Here is a 20,879-nt window from a genome sequence, read left to right on the forward strand (position 1 = left end):
TTCACAATTCCTTCACTTATTCATTCTTTATTTATTTTTGAGTCTCATGTGGCCCAGACTAGCCTTGAAATTCTGACCCTGCTGTCTCGACCTCACCAGTGCTAGGAGTGCAGGCACGCACCCCACTCCCAGTCTCATGTGCTGCTGGGGGTTCTAGTCCGTTGCCTTTGCACGCTAGGCAAACACAGTCCCGACTGAGATATATATGACTATTTAGCCCAGGCTGGCCTGGATCTTCCTGCCTTAGCCTCCCCCAAGTTGGTATTACAGTCATGGGTCACTCTTAAGAATAATTACAGCCGGACATGGTGGCGCACACCTGTAATCCCAGCACTTGGGAGGCAGAGACAGGCGGATTTCTGAGTTCCAGGACAGCCTGGTCTACAGAGTGAGTTCCAGGACAGCCAGGGCTACACAGAGAAACCCTGTCTCAAAATAAAAAAAAAAAAAAATACGTAAGGGCTTCACATGATTTCAAAGTCAAAACAATAAAAGTACATATAGAGAGGTCTTGCTTCCATCCCTTCATTCTGTTGTTTCCTGACAATGCGATTTTTTATTCATTTGTTCCTTACCTTCCATTTCTATTTTGTTAGCACACAAAGAATGCATATATGTTGCTATTTTCCCTTCTCTCTTACAAGCGAGCATTGCGTCTATCTACCCTGCCTCCCCTCTGCTCGTTCCACCTATCTATATATCCCAGAGTTCCACAGTGTTACACAGAGATGCCTTTTTCCCCCCTCACTGCAGCTGCACCAGGCTGTATTGTGTGGACGCAGCTCCGTGTAGCTGCATTGTGTGGATGGGCCGTGGTCAATTCAGCCCGTCCTCTGTGTGTGGACATGGGCATTCAGGATACATTTGTTGCCTTGACTAAATTGTGCCAGGCATGGCTGGCTCAGGCTCTGGGAAACTCAGCGAGAGATCTCAACAATACAGAGCATTCCTCAAGTCTAAAGGGCGTCTGGATCCACTGGACACAAAGGGCACATGTTAGGGAGAAGAAACGTCCCACACAGTACAGGCACAATAACCTCTTATTGACTGGCCTCAAGCTGCTTTTGTAAGGGAAGGTTTCCCTTGGAAGTGGTTAACAGTGATTGATCAGAGTGCCACCAATTGGTCAGAGTGGGGAAAGTCAAAAGAAAGAGGTCCGGAGTTAGAATTCTAATCACCAGATTTCCTCGGAAAGAAGAAATGTAATGGGAGCTAACACCTGTATGAACTTTATGCTGATCAGATACTGTCCTCAGCGTTTACGTACATTAAAAATTGTCCCTACAGTTCTAAGAGATGGGGACGATTCTTATCTACACATCTGTAGATAACAACACATATTCTGTATTGTTTCCCAATTCGGAAATTAAGACATAGAGATCTGAGCTTTTGCAGTTTGCAAGAGGTCACACAGAGGCATCACTGGTAGTGGCAAATAGTATAACACTAAGAAGCTCATGCCTCGGAGCTGAAGGATGATGGCTAACAACTTTCAGAAATCCAAGTTCAGTGAACTACACCCTTTTCTCCGCGGGGACCAGGAGTGCACCAGGTGCACAAATACGCATGTGCACAAAGCATTGATACACAAAACAGTAATGACTTATGGCAGCAACTTTTTTCTAACAAGTGTCTTTCTAACTTCCGTCACTTTCTGTTTCGTCGGGAATGGAGTGTACTTTAGGTACAGTCGCCAGAGCTCTTTTTACAGCCTAAGGAACAAACCTGCCACACTGGACACAACATAATTCTGGCTTAAACAAGAAACAGAACTTAAGGATCCTCCAAAGTTCACGTCAGACGGGTAATGTGCCCACGTCGTAACAAGGATTATGGGCGGCACATGTCACGCAATAGCATGAACACCCAATCATCACGCTTTATGAACCAGAAAGGATCGGTGTAGTTCATTGCTTGGGAAGTATCAAATAAGTCTGACCAGTTTTACAGCGAGGGTGACTGACATGCTGCGGACCTATTCAGTTTTTACATACAAAATATAGTACGATTAAAAACTATTACTGAGATTTTGTGAGAATTCTCTTGTTTCCATCCTGGCAGATGAAATCAGAAACAAAATTAATGCGCAAACATTTCATTATGCAAATATATTCTTCATAGCTCCACCTTTTACTCGTTCCTTCTCCGCCGAATTGTTTGTTGCTTTCTGGCCGCAAGTCGTAAAAAGAAGTGTTGCGGCTCCGCTGGCGGAAGTTAGTTTTGCTTTACGGCAACAATGTTATCCAGGGCCGGAAGTCGCTGAGTACAGATGGTGTAGGGGAAAATCTGTAGGTGTCGGGACCTTGTTGGTATCGCGGTTCGGTAGTTTATCTTTACAGTTAACTTCCTTTTTTTTTTTTTTTTTTTTTTTTTTTTTTTTTTTTTTTTAAATTTTGAGCCTTTAGAAAGACAGATTTCGCAACATGTTAGGAGCATGAGGCTCTCACCATAGAGAGGCCCCTCCTTACACCCACTTAACCGAATGGACGGACCCTCGATCCCTGTGTCCAGCAAGTAAGGCAGCGTGCGCCTTCACCGTGTATGGTTTTAGTTCTGTGCACTGGGGGACCCCCAACCCCGGACGACCTTCCCTTTGAGACTCCAGACACCTCCCTCTTGTGGTCTCTGTCCCCGCGGGGAGCCCAGCCCACGGGTGCGACCCGGAATGAAGCTGGACAGCGCGGACGAGAAGGCGGGGGTCGGCCGCTCCCTGCCTGCAGAGGGCTCGCCCCCCGCCCTCGAACAAGCCTTCTGCAAGATCCTGCACGGTCTCGGCCGCCACGAGTCATCAGGACGAGGCAACGCAAGAAATGCCGCTCTGCAAGACCTCAGCGCCTTAATAGAAGCCGCCGAGGGTGACAGATTATTCGAGGGGAGTGGGAGCGGTGGATCCCTCCGGGGGATGCCCGAGACCCTGGGACAGGTGGCGAAAGCCCTGGAGAAGTTCGCCGCACCCAGGGAGGCGGCAGATGGAAGCGAAGAGCATCCCCAAGTGCCCGAGAAGGCAGCTGAAGTTGGATCTCTGTTTCTGAAGCTGTTGGGGAAGGTTGAAACTGCCAAGAGTTCCCCCGACTGCCCTGCATGGAAGACAGGCCTCCGACACTTGTCAGGACCCACGTATGTTTTTGCCATCACACACAGACTGAAGCAGCCGTGGACCAGTCCAAAGTCTCAGCATGTTGCGGGTGAGGTGCTGTCTTTACTGCTTCGAGTTACCGAGTGCAGTTCTGTGGCAGGATTCCTATACGGAGAAAATGAAGATGATCGAGGGAGATTTGCTGTGGTCTTGGGTCTTCTTAAGCCCCATTTGAATAAGTGAGTACTGAACTTTTCACTATTATCAGGAAGATGGGTGTGTGGGGGGGTTGACATAATAGATTTCTACAGGACCAGAGCGGTTGTGGCTCATCTGGGAAAGAGGTAATCAGATAGGAGCGAATTCAAGATTAGAACTGAAGTCTTTAAATCCCATTTTCTCCACTGAACAACTGCCTTGGGATATTGGAAATTCTGACCATAGCCATGGAATAGCCATGGAAATTGAAAATTCTGTCCCGTTTATATGGAATCAAGTATCTTATGCCAGGTAGCCTTAGGTATTGGGGGAAAGACCCAGTCTCTCAGCGTGAATGTAAATATAGGGACTTCTGACTTGCTCATAATTATTAGGTAAGGTGATTACATTATAAGGAATAATACTTGGGATAAAATAGTGAGAACGATTTGTAGTAAGTGGATTGAATTAGATTGCTATAAGCTAACATACTTGCTGTGAGTTTTGACTTGGTACTTTCTGTGTTTTGGGATTGTTTTGTTTTGTTTTTTTTTGTTTTTGTTTTGGTTTGGTTTTTTTTGTTTGTTTGTTTGTTTTTTTCCGGCCAGGTCTTAATTTTATCTACATTTTATTTACTTATTTTTGAAATAGGGTTTCACTGTGTACCCTCAGCTGGCCTGGAACTTTTATGTAGACCAGGCTGGCCTGGAACTAACAGAGGTTGTTCTGCCTCTGACTTCTGCGGGTGTCACCACACCTGCCCCAGGCAGTTGTTTTTGTAAAGGATTTTATTAATTTTAATTATGTGTAAGTGTGTGTCTTCTTGAGAGTGCGGGTGCCTGAGGAGGCCAGGGGTATCTGGTCCCCTGGGGGCAGGATTTGCATGTGAGAACCACCTCACGTGGTTGCTAGGAGCTAGAATCAGCAAGTGCTCTTGACCACTGAGCCTTCTCTCTGGCCCCTTCAGGCAGTTTTTCATGTAGCCTGAATTTCTGATCCTGCTTACAAGCCTTGGACTTACAGGCAAGTGTCTCCCCAAGCCTGCCGAGGACTGAGCCCAGGGTGCTGTCCATGTCAGACAAGCACCTTACCAACTGAACTAGATCCCCAGTCCTCTGCCTATGGAATGGTGAGGTGACATAAACCTGGAGTTAAAGGCTTTTGAACTGGTCTTTCGTTCTTTTTCTTATTAAGACCTGCTTACTTCCTAGGCTGGCTTTGTACTTCCTATGTAATCCATGCTGGCCTCAACTGTGAGAGATCCTCCTGCTTCAACCCCCTCAAGTACACATACCTCAGAATACAGGGATGCAACACTGTGCATTGTTGTGAGGAGGACCAGCTCAGATAGCATCCATGAATCTTTTTTTATTATTTGTAATTAAAGGTGATATACCTATTATACAGTTAGTGTTTCGATGAGATTGAGTCAGATGTGCAAACTCCTTTTATAAGCTCTAAGTTGGCACTCATGCTCAGATTTCGTTATTCCTTTGACATTGTAGTGGAAAGACAGCTTTATTCTTCTCTGTCCCTTCTCAGCACATCTCATGTCATCCACCTGCATGGCTGCTGCTCATTGCATAAGCTTACATTACCCCAAGTTGGGCAACTGCTAAGTGTATATAGTATAAGATACATAAATTATTTTAATTCATATCATAAAATGTATTTGAAAAAACCAAGAGTTGTATAGGAGATACACACACACACACACACACACACAATGTATAAAATCTGTTAAAGACAAGAGAAATAGGGACTGGAGAGATGGCTCAGCAGTTAAGAGCACTGACTGCTCTTTCAGAGGTCCTGAGTTTAATTCCCAGCAATCACACGGTGGCTCACAACCGTCTGTAATGGGATCTGATGCCCTCTTTTGGAGTATCTGCAGACAGCGACCGTGTACTTATGTATATAAATTAAATAAATAAGTAAATCTTTAAAAAAAATAAACACAAGAGGAGGAGGAAGAGAAGAACTCCTTGTTAAGCTTCAGGTGTTATTTTTGCTAACGCCATGCCATTTACTTAGTGTGGTTTTCATGTGTCCTTTCAGGGAAACCTGGAAGAAGAATCCTGCTGTCAAACATGTTTTCTCGTGGACTCTCCAACAAGTCACTCAGCCCTGGCTGAGCCAGCATCTAGAAAAGATAGTTCCCCCATCTTTGCTCATCTCAGATGACTATCAGACTGAGAATAAAATCTTAGGTGTCCAGTGCCTCCATCACATTGTGGTTAATGTGGTAAGTGCCTCAGCTCTGGCCTGCAGATGGGCAGCCAACCCGCCCGTGCCTGCATGTCATGTCTGATCTGTTTTTGCTTTGTACTTTTGTCTTTGTAAGGAGCTTTCTTTTCATGTTAAGTCATGTAATTCACTTATTTATATTTTTCTCCAAATATATTTTTCTCTCTGAACCTGGTAGAAATAGTATCATGTTGGTAATAAATAAAAGGGTAATCATAGAAGAAACAAGATCATGCTTCATTATTTTTTAAAATTTATTTTATTTATTTAATGTATATGAGTACACTGTAGCTGTCTTCAGACACACCAGAGGAGAACATCTGTTCCCATGACAGATGGTTGTGAGCCACCATGTGGTTGCTAGAAATTGAACTGAGGACCTCTGGAAGAGCAGCCAGTGCTCTTAACAGCTGAGCCATCTCTCCAGCCCCTCATGCTTTATTATTTAAAAAACGTGAAAAGAAAAAAAGCAAAAAAGCCTATAGAAATTAGTAACTTTCAAGTAAAAATAAATGAGTTTATAGCAAAATATACAAAATGTTACTGAAGGAGACTCTTCTTAAATATGAAACTTTTACAGTTCACATAGGAGAGTGGTCTACCGAATCTTCATGTACTCATATCTAATTTAAAATGATTGACATTTTGTCACTTGCAGCCAGCTGCTGATTTGCTGCAGTACAACAGAGCCCAGGTCCTCTACCACGCCCTTCTCAGCCACCTGTACATGCCCGAGCACCACCTCATTCAGGTATGGGAAGATTTACTCCTCTGACTGCAGGGCTCTAGCCTGAGCACAAGGTGCTATTCTGTAAGCAGGAACAGTTTGGAGCTGGAAAAGTCAGGCCCTGCAAGCTTCTGCCTGACTAAAGGGATCTGAGGGTGAAGCAGATGCAGCCCGGGCTTTATCTGCATGCATGTCAGCTACATGCCACTTGGGGGTAGGTGTGTTTTCATTAAGTGTTCTTCCTCTGTGGTGCTCCATGTAGACATATGTATTTGAAATCTCTTGTATGTAGATACCTTGTGTCAGACTCCCAGCAGACATTACTGATGTGTAGTATGTGTCTGTGGTAGGTCCCAAGAAGTGACTCAGAAAGTGTTTCTGACTTGAAACTCCTTGGAAGACATTAAATATGACTGTGCACATATATCTCTGTGTATGCACAACTCACCAAAGCTCTATTACAAGGCGTGTAGTGTGTGACCAGCAGTAATAGTCAGCTAGTGAGGTTGAAAGTAGCTTTAGGAAGTGGTGGGAATAACAGGAGATATGTTTATGAAGGGCAAAAGGCACTTTCTTAGGAGGGAGAAGAACACGAGAAACAAGCTATCGAAAGTTTTAAGCGGTAGTTTTTCTTTGCACTGAGATTGGATCCCAGCCCTCATACATGCAAGGCCAGTGCATACTGAGCCTGTTCTCACCGCTGGCTTTGGTTCTTGTGACAAGGTCTGATTCTAGCCCAGGCTGCCCTGGAACTTATATTGATCATGACCACTAAGTGCTGGGATGGCCAATGTACAACACCATATCCAGCAACTCCCCCTTTTGTGTGTGTGTGTGTGTGCTTTTAATACCTTTAATATTTTGGGTACTGAGAATCCAGTTTTTCTCAGAAATTTTATTGACATGTTGGAGAAAGGAGATTTTTAAAATCCTCAAATACCTAGAAAAGCCTGAGGCCCCTGGAATGCTAAAAGGGAATGTTTAGATACTATAACCTCAGATAAAGAAGTTTGGACACTGTTCTGTGGGAGCAGTTTCATGCAGAGAGCCCATAACTCCTATGTGTCACTCAGTCTACGGGACAGACCTAGATCCATAAAACCTGGGGAAAGGTCCTAACTTCGCCATTCTTTCCATGTCACAGATTAGTAAAGAACAGTTCTGGACAGGAGGTTTGAAAGTTTGCAGTACTTTGGACCTTGTTCGTTAGTTACGGTTATTGTTCAGAATTCTATGACATGCCCCGGGGACAGTACATTAATGAAAATCTTAGCAAAACCAGGGATTTTGTGAATGCAAATAAGTGAACTCTGGTTTCTTTTCCTTCTTTTTCCATAGGCTGTGCTCCTGTGCCTCTTAGACTTGTTCCCTGTCCTAGAGAAGGGCCTGCACTGGCAGGGCGAGGCAGTTCGAGCTGCCACACACTGTCATGAGGTGCTGCAGCTGGTCCTCACCCACATGGAGCCGGAGCACCGCCTTGCGCTGCGTCGGACTTACGCCAGCCACCTTCCAGCCTTTGTGAGCAAGTGCGTGCCTGGCCTCCGGCTCTGGGCATGTGCCCCACACTCTCCTTCTTAGTGTGGCACTCTCTGTTTGTAGGTTGGGGATCCTAACTGTCCGGCACTTAAAGAGGCTGGAACGAGTTATCCTTGGTTATCTGGAGGTTTACGATGAACCAGAAGATGAAACTAGGTTGAAGATCCTGGAAACCCTGAAGCTTGTCATGCAGTATACTTGGCCCAGGTACAGCATCCAAGTTGACAGATGTGCTAAAAGGGCATGCTTCAGCTAATTGTCTCTTCAGAACTTGCCCAGATAAAAATATTCAGGACATGTAATGTATCTGAATCCTTCTCACTTTCTTCATTTCTAAGATACTTTGGATGTTTATATTTGAACCCCTTTCGTCGCTAGTAGTTCTACGTTCTGTCACAAATCCCTTCTCTTTCTTAAAAGTTCCAAGGCTGGGTATTGTACTACAACCCTTTAATTCGAGCACTAAGGAGGCAGATTTCCTGAGAGAGATCAGTTGGAGATCAACTTTATCTATATAGTAAGTTTCAGCCCATTCAGGGCTACACAGACCCTGTCTCAAGAAAAGACAGACACAGCCGGGCGGCGGTGGTGCACACCTGTAATCCCAGCATTCTGTAATCCCCATCAGAGGCAGGCGGATTTCTGAGTTTGAGGCCAGCCTGGCCTACAGAGTGAGCCAGGGCTATACAGAGAAACCCTGTCTCAAAAAACAAATCCAAAAAAAAAAAAAAAAAAGATACACACACCACATACAGAGAGGGAGAGGCAGACACACATACACACGTACACACAGAGAGAGAGAGAGATAGGCAGAGACATGGTGGGGAAGAAAATCACAAAACAAATTTATGGTCATGTAAGTGGGGAAACATTGCTGTATTATGATTATGTTATGATGAAGGCAGTTTACAGAAGAAAGTTTGTTTTGGGCTTACAGATTAAGAGGGTTCAAGTCCATGACAACCATGTTGGCAGACAGGCAGGTATGGCTGTGGGGCAGTAGCTGAGAGCACACATCTCCAGGCACAAAGAATGAGAACTGAAGGAATGGCAGTTAAAACCTCAACGCTCACCCCAGTGTCACACCACCTAAACTTTTCCAAGCAGCTCCATCATGAGGACCAGGTGCTTAAGTATGAGCTTATGGGGTCCATTCTCATTCAACATGCCACACACACGGGCTCTTCCCAGAGTGTAGTTATGCGGTAGTTATGTGAGAGCACTTGCCTGGCATGTACAGCAGTATAGGCTTGATCCTGAAATGCTTCCATAATCATGTTTAACTGTGTTCATCTTAGAGATCTTCAGTCTATTTGGGAATGGACCGCTTCAAGACAGTCATTCAACATTTGCCAGGGCAGTGATTAGATTGCTAACTTAGGACATACTTGTTTAGAAGACATTCCGTATGAGGCTCAAAGGTGTCAGGGATAAACTGGAATCTCCACCATCTAGTCACCCAGCAGCTGTCTTGCAGGAAATGGAAAGGTTAGCCAGACAAGCCCGAGCCCCGACAGTCTGCTGGAGTATATTCTTTTTTTACAAATATACCAGGTATCAAGAAACTTGCCCCAGTGACAATCTGAGCTACCTAACTATATTGCATTTTTTTCACCTGTTATTTTTGTCCCCCACTAAACTACAGGATAGATAGCCACATCTACTATGCATCTCTGAAGCACTCAGTACCTGTCATTAGGTACATTAAGTATTCAGAGAATGAATAGTCGTGTAAGTGAAACTGAATGAAGCTAATTTTATACTGAGCCTTCATAGGGTAAAGATTCTAAGAAAGGCAGTGTTAAGGCAGAGAGCGGGGAAGTGGTAAATACAGCAGACTAATGAACGGTTAGAGAAATACAAGCCATAGCAAAACACTCAACAATTGAGATAAAAGATGGAAACTAGTCAGTTTTAGTCAGAAATGTTCTGTTTTTATATTTTTCCACCTTTCAGTAAAATTTACCAAGTAAGAGCCAATGACCTGATGGCATGTTGTATAGTCAGAATGTCATGTAATGAATACTATGTCCATTTCATCAAAAGGACTAATAGACAATAAACTAGACTTAAAAGCAAGCAAGGCACCCAAGACTGAACTAATGTTGACATTTAGGTCATCCTTGTCTATCTTTTACGGCTGTTTCACTCTGTAGTAAAGCTCAAGTTTCAGGTCCTCCTGCCTCTGGGTCCTGACTGCCTGGATTATAAGCATGTACCACTTACTGCCTGCAGACTCACTCTAAGTCAGGCTCAAAGTTCTATGACTGCAGACTATCTCCTTAACACTGGTAAAAAAAATAAATTTAAAAAAAAAAGGGGGTGTAGGGGAGCCTTGAAGAGGAAGGATCTCAACTCCCCTCCTCAGCTCATGCTGGGGATCAAGCTTTGGCAGGAAACTTCGTTAGGTTTTATGGTTTTTGTTGATAGGGTCCCTGGCTGCTCTAAAGCTAGCAGAGATCAACCTGTTTCTGCTTCCAGACTGTTGAAGTTTCTTGAACTTCCCAATGTGTGTACACAGGCAGAAGTGCTAGAGAAATATCAGGAACTTTGAGGCTAACAATCTGCAGTCTGTGTTTGGTTTGTTTTTCAGACGAGATAACAAACATCTTGACTTCTTTCTGTTTTTCCATGCTTGACCAAGTCTCATCCAAGTTTAACATTCCAGTTTGGAATATGATGTTTTTCTTCCCAATTCCAGAATTTCCTGCAGAGTTGTGGTCTTACTAAAGGCTCTCCTGAAACTGATCTGTGATGTGGCGAGGGATATGATCCCCACAACTGAGGCTGCCAAGACTGCAGTGCTCCAGGAAGCCACAGACTGCCTGATTCTTCTGGACCACTGTTCACAGGGGCAGGTGAAGGTAAGACAAGCATCTGCAACTCCATGTCAACTGGCCTTACTGTCCTAAGTGGTTTACTACTTGCATGCCCCTCAGAGTTCTGGAGAAAAGGCTGGGCTCTTTTAATGATATTTTACCATAGAGCAAAAAGAGGATCAGATGTTACTGGCATTCAGGACAAAAAAAGAACAAGCAAATGCCACAAAGACTTTATAAAATTAAGTTCTGAGATTGACACGACACCTACTGTGTTAGCAAATTCTATTCTAGACTTTTGAGTTATAACCAGTATTAATAAAGTCAAAAGAAATAATGAAGCTATAAGCTACCAAGGAGTAATATTGTTAATTATGGGAGGGGCACTTTCTAGAAGCTTGTTCATATTCTTGGGTGTGCTTGTACAGGTAGGGCCAGTGTAGGGTGTCATTCCTCACAGCCCCCACTTTTCCTTTTAGACAAGATCTCTCACAGGCATGGAACGCTTTAGCAGGCGTGGCTGTCTCGATAACCAAAGAAACCCAAAGGGTCTGCTTAGTTATTCCTCCCTGCGCAGAGATTACTGGTGTGGCTTTCTCACTGATGACACAAGTTTTAAACATGTTCATCCCACTGAGCTGTCTTCCATTTTCCATAAATCAGTAGGAAATTATTCCTTTGATTTCATAATTCCTCAAAATTCTCAAGACCATAGTTTGTCTATTTACATGAAATTCTAATTTCTTATTTTTTACCACAATTAGAAGTCTCCAGTTTAAAGGAGCAAGAGAAGAAATCCATACCCCAAAATATGTAGAGCTGGAGTGTGGCTTGCTGTCTTTCAGTTTCTTTGGCACTGCAGCCTTGTGTTGGGCAGTTTTCTAGCTGAGGGTCCAGGCCGAAGTTGTTTTGGCTACAATGAGGAGGTTCTTAAGCGTGGGAGAGCTAAGTAACATCTGTTCTGATGGAGGCACTCCCCTAGGGCCATGCAGTCTTTCATCTTTTGAGTATGTGACAAGAGGAAAGGCTGTGTGGAACCAGAACTCAGTGCTTGTTTGCTCGTGTGTGTTTCAGGATCTTCTGGCTAGAATTGCGATATCTTGTGAAGACAGCACAGTGGTAAGCTGCATCAGGAAGGTGCGGCAGGGCTCTGCTGATTCTCCTGGCGAAGACCCTGAAGATGACTAACCCGCAAAAGAGGTTGCTCCTCTTATCCCAGATCACATGGATGGAGTTATGGGGGTAAAAGAAAAAAATCTATTTTTGTATTAAAATATTTTAAGTTGAAATTTTTATCTCCTCCAATTTGTTCGCATAAGAAAACTGAGTAAGAAAAAAAATTGAAATACTGACATTTCTAAGTAAAAATTGGGAGGAGAGAACCGGGCAGTGGTGGCACACACCTGTAATCCTAGCACTCTGGGAGGCAGAGGCAGGTGGATCTCTGAGTTCAAGGCCAGCCTGGTCTACAGAGTGAGTTCCAGGACAGCCAAGGCTACACAGAGAAACCCTGTCTCAAAAAACCCAAATCCAAAAAACAAACAAACAAAAAAATTGGGAGGAGAGAATTCAGCACTTGTAATTTAGATATTTACAGCTAGTGCCATTTCAGTTCCAAGAAGTCATCTGTTAGGTTCCTTGGTCTCAAGCTGTCACAGCACATGTGTTATAAAAATACTCCTTACAATTCAAGGCTCTTTCAGATTCATTCCAGATATCTGCTCCACTGAAGATAACAATATAAATAACTTTCTGTAACAAAATAACTTTAGGAAATAGAATACAAAAGAGCCCAGCAGCCAGTGTGGACTGTTTCAGGATAAAAGGTGTGAAGGGAGCTCATGTGGTTCTGCCTTTGGCCATGGGCTCTGTCTCCTGTTCATACTCTATTTCCACATAGGCCCGCTTCTTCCGCAAAGGTCCTTTCAAGGGTGCTTTGCCTTTGTGTTTGGCCTTATGAGCCTCTTCTTCAGAGGATTCGTCATCCTGGTCTTCTCCACTGTCAGTATTCAGCTTATCCATATCCTAATATGTAGAAACAGAGTCAGACCAGGAAAGTGCAAGGTTTCCCCAACGCCCTTCACTGCACTACAGGTTCAGAGCAAACCATGCCTTTGTTCATTGCTCCTGTGCTCAGATCCTCCCTTTCCTCCCTCCTTGATGGGGCCACAAGCCATTCTTTGCCCTACAGGGCTCACCTCAAAATCACTCAGGTCACTCTCCTCTACCTCATCATCTTCTACAAACTCTCTCTTCCCCACATCCTAGACGGAAACAGTTACTGGTTAGAAAAAAAAGACATTGAAGACGTAGTCCAACATCAAGTTTGACCTCTTTCCATAAAGGAGTGAATCAGTCCACACACAGCCACCAGAGCCTATTCCTGTCAGGTTAACACTTAGAAAGTAAAAGGAAAACCAGGCATGTGTATGAAAAGTCAACACACAATCTGTTGGCCAAGCCCTGCTAAACCAAAACTAATCATCACAAGATACAAGAGGTGATGGACATGTCACCTCTGAATTACAAAAACGCGTTGTCCTACAGGTCACTATGTTTCAAAACAAGGCAAACCATACTTACCTCTTCTTCATCTTCCTCCTCCTCCTCCTCTTCTTCATCTTCAGAGTCACTTTCTGCTTCCTGTTTCTCTAGGGCCTTGTCGAAGGCATGGATGGGGAAGTTGTATATGTCGCCATACTGAAGAACAAACACAGACCGCCTGTAACTATGTTTGAGTCTCACACTTTCCAAGTTCCTCTGTCTACAACCGTATTATTTATCACCAGGAATAAACTATATTTCTGTACAGTTTTCCAGCCTAGGTACAGAATGTTTTTGACATTAACAATCTAAGTTGAGGGCTGGAGAGATGGCTCAGTGGTTAAGAGCATGGACTGCTCTTCCGAGGGTCCTGAGTTCAAATCCCAGCACCCACATGGTGGCTCACAACCATCTGTAATGGGATCTGATGCCTCTTCTGGGGTGTCTGAAGTCAGCTACAGTGTACTTACAATTAATAATAAATAAATATTTAAAAAAAAAAACAATCTAAGTTGAGAAGCAATAGTGACATTTTTTTAAAAAGAGACTTTTTAAAAGACCCTTAAAAGATTAGAGAAATACACAAGAAGCAAAGGCTCTAGGCGTTGAGACTGGGGTGAAGCTCAGCATATATCAATCCTCAGGTCCAATCCCAACATCATATACACCAGACATGATGACAGTTATAATACAGCACAGCTGGAGGCAGAAGGGTCAAAAATTCAAGCTCATCTTTTGCTACAATCTGAGGTCAGTCTGGGATATCATTAGATGTGGTCTCAAAACAACAAGATAAACTATAAGGAGGGAGAGGTTCCAAAATGAGTGAGGTGCTGAGTGACTATTTATGCCGAGGACCCAGAGCCACCTCCGCAGGGATGGTGAAGCCACCTCTGGTCTGAGTGCAAAGGTGTGTAGAACATGTGTCCTAGGTCACTTCACCCAGTACTGAGGGTCTGAAGTATCTCCACTAGAGACACTGCTACTGAGATCAGGTAAACCTGTCTCCTTGCTCCGGCAGTGTCCACAAACCTGCCTCCTCATGTATCCACACTAAGCCATTCCCTTGTTCAGCTGTGAGCTATAACCTGCCTCCCTGAGTTGTCAGCTCTGTACAATAAATGTGGCCGAGCTTCCAAGAGCCCTGCTCTCTTCCCAGCCCATTAACTGCAGCTTTCCGCCTGTCTTTTCATCCCCTCGCTGCCCCAGGCAGCTCTGTCCCTGGAGGCTGTGCATGGACAGGGGAAACAACCAAAGCCAGAAAACCAACCCTATGACTTTTATGCTGCTTTTATACAGAACTGGTAAGCTTGCAAACATCACCTAGAGGTACCAGCCAAGGGGAGAGTTTCATCAGGAAGACAGGCCTACATAGACTTGCTTTATTCTGTGGACAAACTGCGGTGGGAAGACTTTCTGCTTCCGGTTTCTCTAGGGCCTTGTCACATGTGTCTAGGGTGGGGTGATGTGTTTAAAAATACTGCATTTTTCTTAAGTCCCAGCAGGTACTACTACCTAAGAAAACACTTGTCCCAACACTACTAGCTTTCTTACCGTATCTTGTTTCAGTCTCTCCAGCAACTCCTTCTCAATAGCATTGTCCAGCTGGGCAGCTATTAATGCTTTTTCCTATAAAAAAAAGACCAAAGCGTTACTCCATCAGGACTTACTTTCCAGCCTGTACACATACAATTACCTATGTTTAAAAATGGCATGATGTGGTTATGTACTAGCAAGGCTTTTGCCTTTCTAGCCAGATACACTTCTTGGTCTCTCAAGACCTCTTGGGAGCTTTTCAACGAGAAGTTTCCTTCTAAAATTTGCATAAATACATCAAAGAAATAAAACGAAAATAATTCTTATGACTTTAGCAATAGCACTCTGAATTTCTAGCAAACCCTTGATAGACCTACTACACCTATCTGCTTACCTACATTTAGGAATGTCCGATGGGCCGAGGGAGATGGCTCAGCGGGTGAAATGCCTGACTGCAAATATGAGGATCTGAGACTGAACTCCCAGAGCACTGTAGAACACCAGGCGTGATGGCATACACCTGTAATCGTGCCAATAGCGAGAGAGGAGGCAGAGGTAGAGAGAACCCTGAAGCTTGTAGAAAAGATCCTGGCCTAGAGTTCAAGCCAATACAAGATCTCCTCTCAAACACAAGGTAGAAGGGACCTGAGAACTGTCACCCAGTTTCTACATGCATGTGTGCTCTGCATACACTCATAAGAAATACATTAGGTGGATAAAAAAGAAGTTCAGAAGGTGCTTAATAATGAGAGGAAGTGTCCTCTGAATTCACATGGAGAAGGTATATTTATTCTGAAATGTCTGCAAGGATGTTTGAGAGTTAGGGTCTGTGGAGACTTACTAGCTGGTCCTGAATAAAAGTGGAAGGATAAATAGCAGAGTAAAAACCTGACAGTGGCAGGAGTCTGCAGTCACAGAAGCTGTGTGGCGATCTGCACCTGGCCAGGCCAGTTCTGCTCACACAGCAAGCTGCTGTCTGGGACAATAATGAAATAGTAAATCTGAGTTCGAAAGCTCCACGTGATTAGTGAGAATAAAGGACCAAAGATTGAGGATGTGTTCCTTAAAGGGACAGGACAGAGTGGGGCAAATGCCGTTTAAAGGGAGAGAGAGAGAGAATGCAGAGGACTGGAAATGGACTTGTTGGGGAGAGCTGACTCCCAAGTGTAGGTCCTGACAACCAGTGGAGCTCAGCACAACTGTCACGTCAGTGAGATGGCCTGACAGCACCCTCTGGGCAAAGCTGAGGAGCAGGCCTTCTTCATGCATGCTGCTGCCTTTAGTAACCACGCGCCATCACCCTCCTTAGGAACCAAACCACCCAGGTTACTCCAGAGCAGCTTAATCTGAGATCACTGTATCCATTTTTTTTGTTAAAAAATAAAAACAATCGCACAATCAAACCCTTCTATTTTCTAAATAATATAGCCAAAATAGCCATAAGACTAAAGATATTGTCTAAACTCTGCAGAAAGTAATGTATGTATGAGGCAGGCAATGCCAAAAATCTAAATTATGAAATATTTTGACTTAAAGGCTTTTAGATAGAGTTGTCTAAGATACTCTTTTTATTATACCCAAACACCTCAGAGTACCTATTTTCAACCTTTAGTGAAAATTTTAAAAATCTGAAGATACAGAGACCAACTGCCCCATTAGTGACTTATTATGAATCTCATGCAAGAAACAACTTTCTTACATGACAATATAGAAACCATGTAAATACCAGAACAACATATTACCTCTCTTCGTTTTTCCCTTCGTTCAACCTTTTTACTCAAAGGAACAAGCTTCTTCCTAGCAGAAATCAAATATATTAGAACATTCAAGTTCACTTTAAAGATAAAAGAACAGCAGCTCCCATTAGGGACTCAGCATGGACAGTGAGGCAGAGGGATCACTGAGTTGAAAGCTACATAGTAACTTCCAGGCCAGCCTGACTACAGGGTGAAATGTTGTCTTAACCCTCTACCAAAAGTCAGATATTTTGATATGTATTTATTTTTTAAGACTTACTTATTTTATGCAGGGCATCAGATCCCAGTTAGTTGGTTGTGAGCCATCATCTGTAGCGGTTGCTGGGAACTGAACTCAGAACCCTTCAAAGAGCAGCTAGTGATCTTAACCACTGAGCTATCTCTCCAGCTCCCTTGACATGTATTTTAATGTGGTCCTTTTTGTTTAGGTTCACTACAGTAAGATTAATGCTTCAATGAGCAAAGAAAAATGAATTTAAAAAAAAAAAAGATGCACATGATCTTTAACATTCTTTGCTGATCGCAATAAAAACGCCTTCATGCTTACACTCCTTAAGAAGGTGTTCTACAGCCAGGCGGTGGTGGCGCACGCCTGTAATCCCAGCACTTGGGAGGCAGAGGCAGGTGGATTTCTGAGTTCAAAGACAGCCTGGTCTACAGAGTGAGTTCATGACATGCAGGGCTACACAGAGAAACCCTGTCTCAAAAAAACCAAACAAACAAAAAGAGAAGGTGTTCTATTGAATCTGTGTGTATCACATCAATTACTGAGTGTAGTTCATACTCCTGTTAATCACATTTTAAATCTTTAAGCTTTTCTCAGTGAACCACACAGAATATCCAGGTAGCCAGGGTTATCACATATTCTGTTTTAAAATCCTGCAGCACCACTGGACACACCTTTAATTCAAAGTTTTTCTGGCATATTATCAAAGATTAGTCACAGCCAAATTTAGGAGGAAAACATGGTTTGTGACACGGTCCAGAGACAGTAATAGACAGACTGTGAACAAGGGACCAGCTGGCCTTACCGTCGCTTCAGTGTAAGTTTTCTGATTCGAATCAGGTACTGGGTTATCTTGGTAAACCTCTGCTTACATTTGTGTCGGATAAAGCGGGGCCAGTAAATCAAATTTTCATCTATTTGTTCCAGTGCTTTCTCATAGTTTTTACTAAGTCGTACCTGTGGAACAGAAAGGGAAACATGAGGAGGAAGGGCAAATCAAGTTAGGTCTTCCTTTTCCATCCCGAGACCACTGAGGGTGGCTTTGAAATGTAGAGATTTTCTCACTGAGTCTTACCCGTTCCCAGAGACGCCGAGGAAAAGCTGCTCGTTCTATAACCTTTATGTACAGGTAGCACTGTCCTGAAGAGAAGTTAAACAGCTTTACTATATTTACAGAGAGACTTATAGACATCTGTTTATAAATTGTTATGTAGTTTCCATACCTTTCTCTTCTTTAATGGTAGCATACTGACTATTTGCCAGGGGACAGGATGACCGATTGCACAGACCCGTCAGACTGTATTCATTTCTGCAAAAGCCCTGAGTCTTGGTTCTAGGATACAAGGAAAGAAATGTTTACAACCAAGGGGACAACTAAATAAATACACTTTAGTCTAGGCTGCAATGCACTCACCTTATTTTGAAGGAACAAAATTGCTTGTTTCCTAGTGTATTCCAGATAACCTGCAAGACAGAATGAAAGCCCTTTTGCTCCGGCCCCAAAGATGCTGTTTAATATAAAAAGAGGCACTGCTCTCTGGACGGCCTCATGGAGCTGGGGCTCCATGGCTGAATCCTTGCCCAGCATGTGCAAAGCTCACTGTAGTCTCCAGCAGCAGCACCACCACCACCAAACACAAACACAGATGATGAGGACCATGTCAGAGCGCATTGCTGGGTGCCTCGGTGAGGAAAGTCTTTAGGGAATGAAAAGAAGGAACTATCTTTTAATAGCTCCCACTCGTTCCCTTTACAAGGTAACATGAATTCATATCTTGGAAACAAACAAAGGAAGTGTTCTTTGTGTTTGTTTACAAGAAAAACCTAAATTCAGATATGATAACCGTACCCTATTACTCAGCAATAAAAGTTCATCAAAAGTAACTATTTCCCCGGGATTCTTTTCTTTACACACATACATTCTAGCATCTATGAGCCCTATCACATTTACATTGTAACATTTTTCACATGTGTTCATTCTCCATTGTCCAAGTCTGCACAGTAGTAGATGCTTAGACACACATACCACAACTGCCACAACTTTATTACCTTTTACAACTTCTCACTAAAGTGTCCTGCATTCCAAAGTAATGGCACTGCCATCCCCAAGCCCTGACATCACAAACTCTAGGTGTTTGCAGGATGAAAGCACAGTCCTTATATCACAGTACCTGGTGAGGTGGACAGTATTTAAGTGGTGCCACCTATGTGTGTGAGCATAAAGGGGGAAAACAAGGGGTCAAAGAATAAAACACACATTGGGGATTTAACAGGGGTATGGGTGGGCATAGGAAACAAGGGAGGTGGGGGTATCGTTCGGTTCGTGACTTTTGCATATCATTTGGCCAGACCTCTTTCCTGGGCACCAGGTTTCTCCATGCATCCAGTTGCCCACTTGGCATCTCTAAAAGGATCCCAGTGGTAAACATTCTGCAATGCAACTCTCAGCTCTCCAGTTCTCATTAAGAAAAGACCTGAAATCATTTCCTTCAAGGTTCAACCCTACCTTACCCGGGCAAACATTAAATCCAGCACCCCCCTCATCCTTTGGATTCTTGTAACAAGTCCCATTGGTGCCCTCAGTACCACTCCTTCCCTGTCTCCCATCTTTGTACCTTTACTATTCCTCCGCTATTCTTTTTGTTTGTTTGTTTTTGTTTTTCGAGACAGGGTTTCTCTACGTAGCCCTGGCTGTTCTGGAACTCACTCTGTAGAGCAGGCTGGCCTCGAACTCAAAAATCCGCCTGCCTCTGCTTTCCAAGTGCTGGGATTAAAGGTGTGTGCCATCACTGCCTGGCCCTAGCGCTATTCAGTGGCTGATTCAGTCCCAATGTTTGGGTCTTTAGTCCAATGTGAGTAGTCTATCTGCAATGGTTTCTCCATTACTCCTCGTTCATAGTACCGTTTACCACGCAAATGCTTCGCCTATTTATTCTCCATCCCCAGAGTGCTCATGAGAGCAGAGGGTTTTTTTCTTTTTTAGTCTTCTTGTCCGACTGTTAACAACTAATTACCACAGTGCCTACGCCAGTCAGACACTTGCTATGTACTTACAACTCCTGTAAACAGTCAAAAGTAGTCTTACTTGGGAAATTACGACTCGGGCAGACAGTAGAGCAAGATAAACGCCTAACACAGGGAAAGTAACGCTCATGATGGATGAGCCCCTTAAACTTTAAACATCGCATCTCTCCCGCCTGGCCATTCCCGAGACAACTGCCGTTCAGATGGCAACTGGCACAAGGGGCTTTACTGCTAAGTACCAGGGACTAAAGAAGCCGATCCAGCGGGCTGAGGCTGGGGCGTCCTGGCCTCTCAAACTCGCGTGGGGACCCGCTATCGGAAATCGGGGCTCTGGAAGCCTCGCAATCCGAGAAAACAGGAGACGAACGGGCCGGCTGAGTATGCGGGTCTGAGTCCTAAATGTGCGAAATGCCGCACAAACCCCGGGGCGCCAGAGCGGGAGGAGGGGACTCACGTCGTCCGACTGCATGGTCCCGGCGGGTCAGCTCGCTGCGTTAGGTTGTCCCGGGAAAGCAGCCACGCTTCTTCCGGAGAGCCACTTCCGGAGAGCCACTTCCGGAGAGCCACTTCCGGAGAGCCACTTCCGGAGAGCCGCTAGCCTATCGCGAGAAAGCCCCAATTTCCCAGAAGCCCGTGAGGTCTCCGAGCGCAATGAGCGTGCGCGCTGCCGCACCAGCGCTCGCCTGGTTCGCGGCGTGCTCGCCTCGGGCATCTCTTGCCTTAGGGGCGTAGATAGTGTCTGGTTCTGTTTGTTCTGTCTCTGTCTGGCTACTTAAGTGGGCACGCTCCAAACCTCTAAAAAGCGGGGCTTCTTCGTCCTCTCTAATAGAAGGCGCGCCCCCGAGGCCCCGCTGTGCACGCGCGGGGATTTAATGCTAATTGCGGTCCCATTCCTGGGCTGTGGCCGCGAGTCTTTAAAGCCTGAAGCTGTCAGCCCTTTTACCAACCCAGGGAACTTCTAGCAGCCATCTCCATTCTCACTTTGAAATACTCACGGTAGTGTCATCGTAGTGAAACAACAACAGCAAACGAAAAAACTTGTATGCATGTGACCCTAACACTGACAGATTTCTTCCGTCCCTGCCTTGCTTCTTCTACACAAGTGTTAGGGATCAAACTCAAGTTACCAGGCTCCCGCTACTTCCTGAGCCATTATCCAGGCCTGAGATATCCAGGCAGCTGCTTTTAA

At 44.3% G+C, this 20,879-nt stretch overlaps 2 protein-coding genes and 1 non-coding gene across 4 annotated transcripts; 1 reads left to right on the forward strand and 2 right to left on the reverse strand.

Annotated features, from left to right (window-relative positions):
• Positions 1-1,794: 1,794 nt before the first annotated feature.
• Positions 1,795-1,898, reverse strand: LOC127669043 (small nucleolar RNA U13). The gene has a single exon (XR_007974256.1). It is a non-coding gene; the product is annotated as a small nucleolar RNA U13 (small nucleolar RNA).
• Positions 1,899-2,238: 340 nt separating this feature from the next.
• On the forward strand, positions 2,239-13,356 carry Tti2 (TELO2 interacting protein 2). 2 transcript variants are annotated; one of them, XM_052161969.1, is made up of 8 exons: positions 2,239-3,315; positions 5,333-5,519; positions 6,180-6,272; positions 7,587-7,774; positions 7,848-7,991; positions 10,486-10,648; positions 11,678-11,781; positions 13,257-13,356. In XM_052161969.1, exons 1-8 carry the CDS (start codon positions 2,666-2,668, stop codon positions 13,339-13,341), a joined length of 1,614 nt encoding a protein of 537 aa, XP_052017929.1. In that variant the 5' UTR covers positions 2,239-2,665; the 3' UTR covers positions 13,342-13,356. The 2 variants fall into 2 exon arrangements, with proteins under 2 accessions (XP_052017929.1, XP_052017928.1); XM_052161968.1 differs by lacking the exon at positions 13,257-13,356 and having other exon boundaries at positions 2,240-3,315; positions 11,678-11,892.
• Positions 12,158-20,234, reverse strand: Mak16 (MAK16 homolog). Its single transcript, XM_052161970.1, has 10 exons — positions 20,145-20,234; positions 18,081-18,130; positions 17,890-17,999; positions 17,742-17,806; positions 17,472-17,623; positions 16,426-16,480; positions 14,702-14,776; positions 13,187-13,303; positions 12,802-12,867; positions 12,158-12,628 (listed from the first exon to the last, which is right to left on the reverse strand). The coding sequence occupies exons 1-10, from the start codon at positions 20,157-20,159 to the stop codon at positions 12,443-12,445; spliced, it is 891 nt and encodes a 296-aa protein (XP_052017930.1). The 5' UTR covers positions 20,160-20,234; the 3' UTR covers positions 12,158-12,442.
• Positions 20,235-20,879: the final 645 nt, after the last annotated feature.

Source organism: Apodemus sylvaticus, chromosome 18 (genome assembly GCF_947179515.1).
Source record: "Apodemus sylvaticus chromosome 18, mApoSyl1.1, whole genome shotgun sequence".
NCBI classification, from domain to species: domain Eukaryota; kingdom Metazoa; phylum Chordata; class Mammalia; order Rodentia; family Muridae; genus Apodemus; species Apodemus sylvaticus.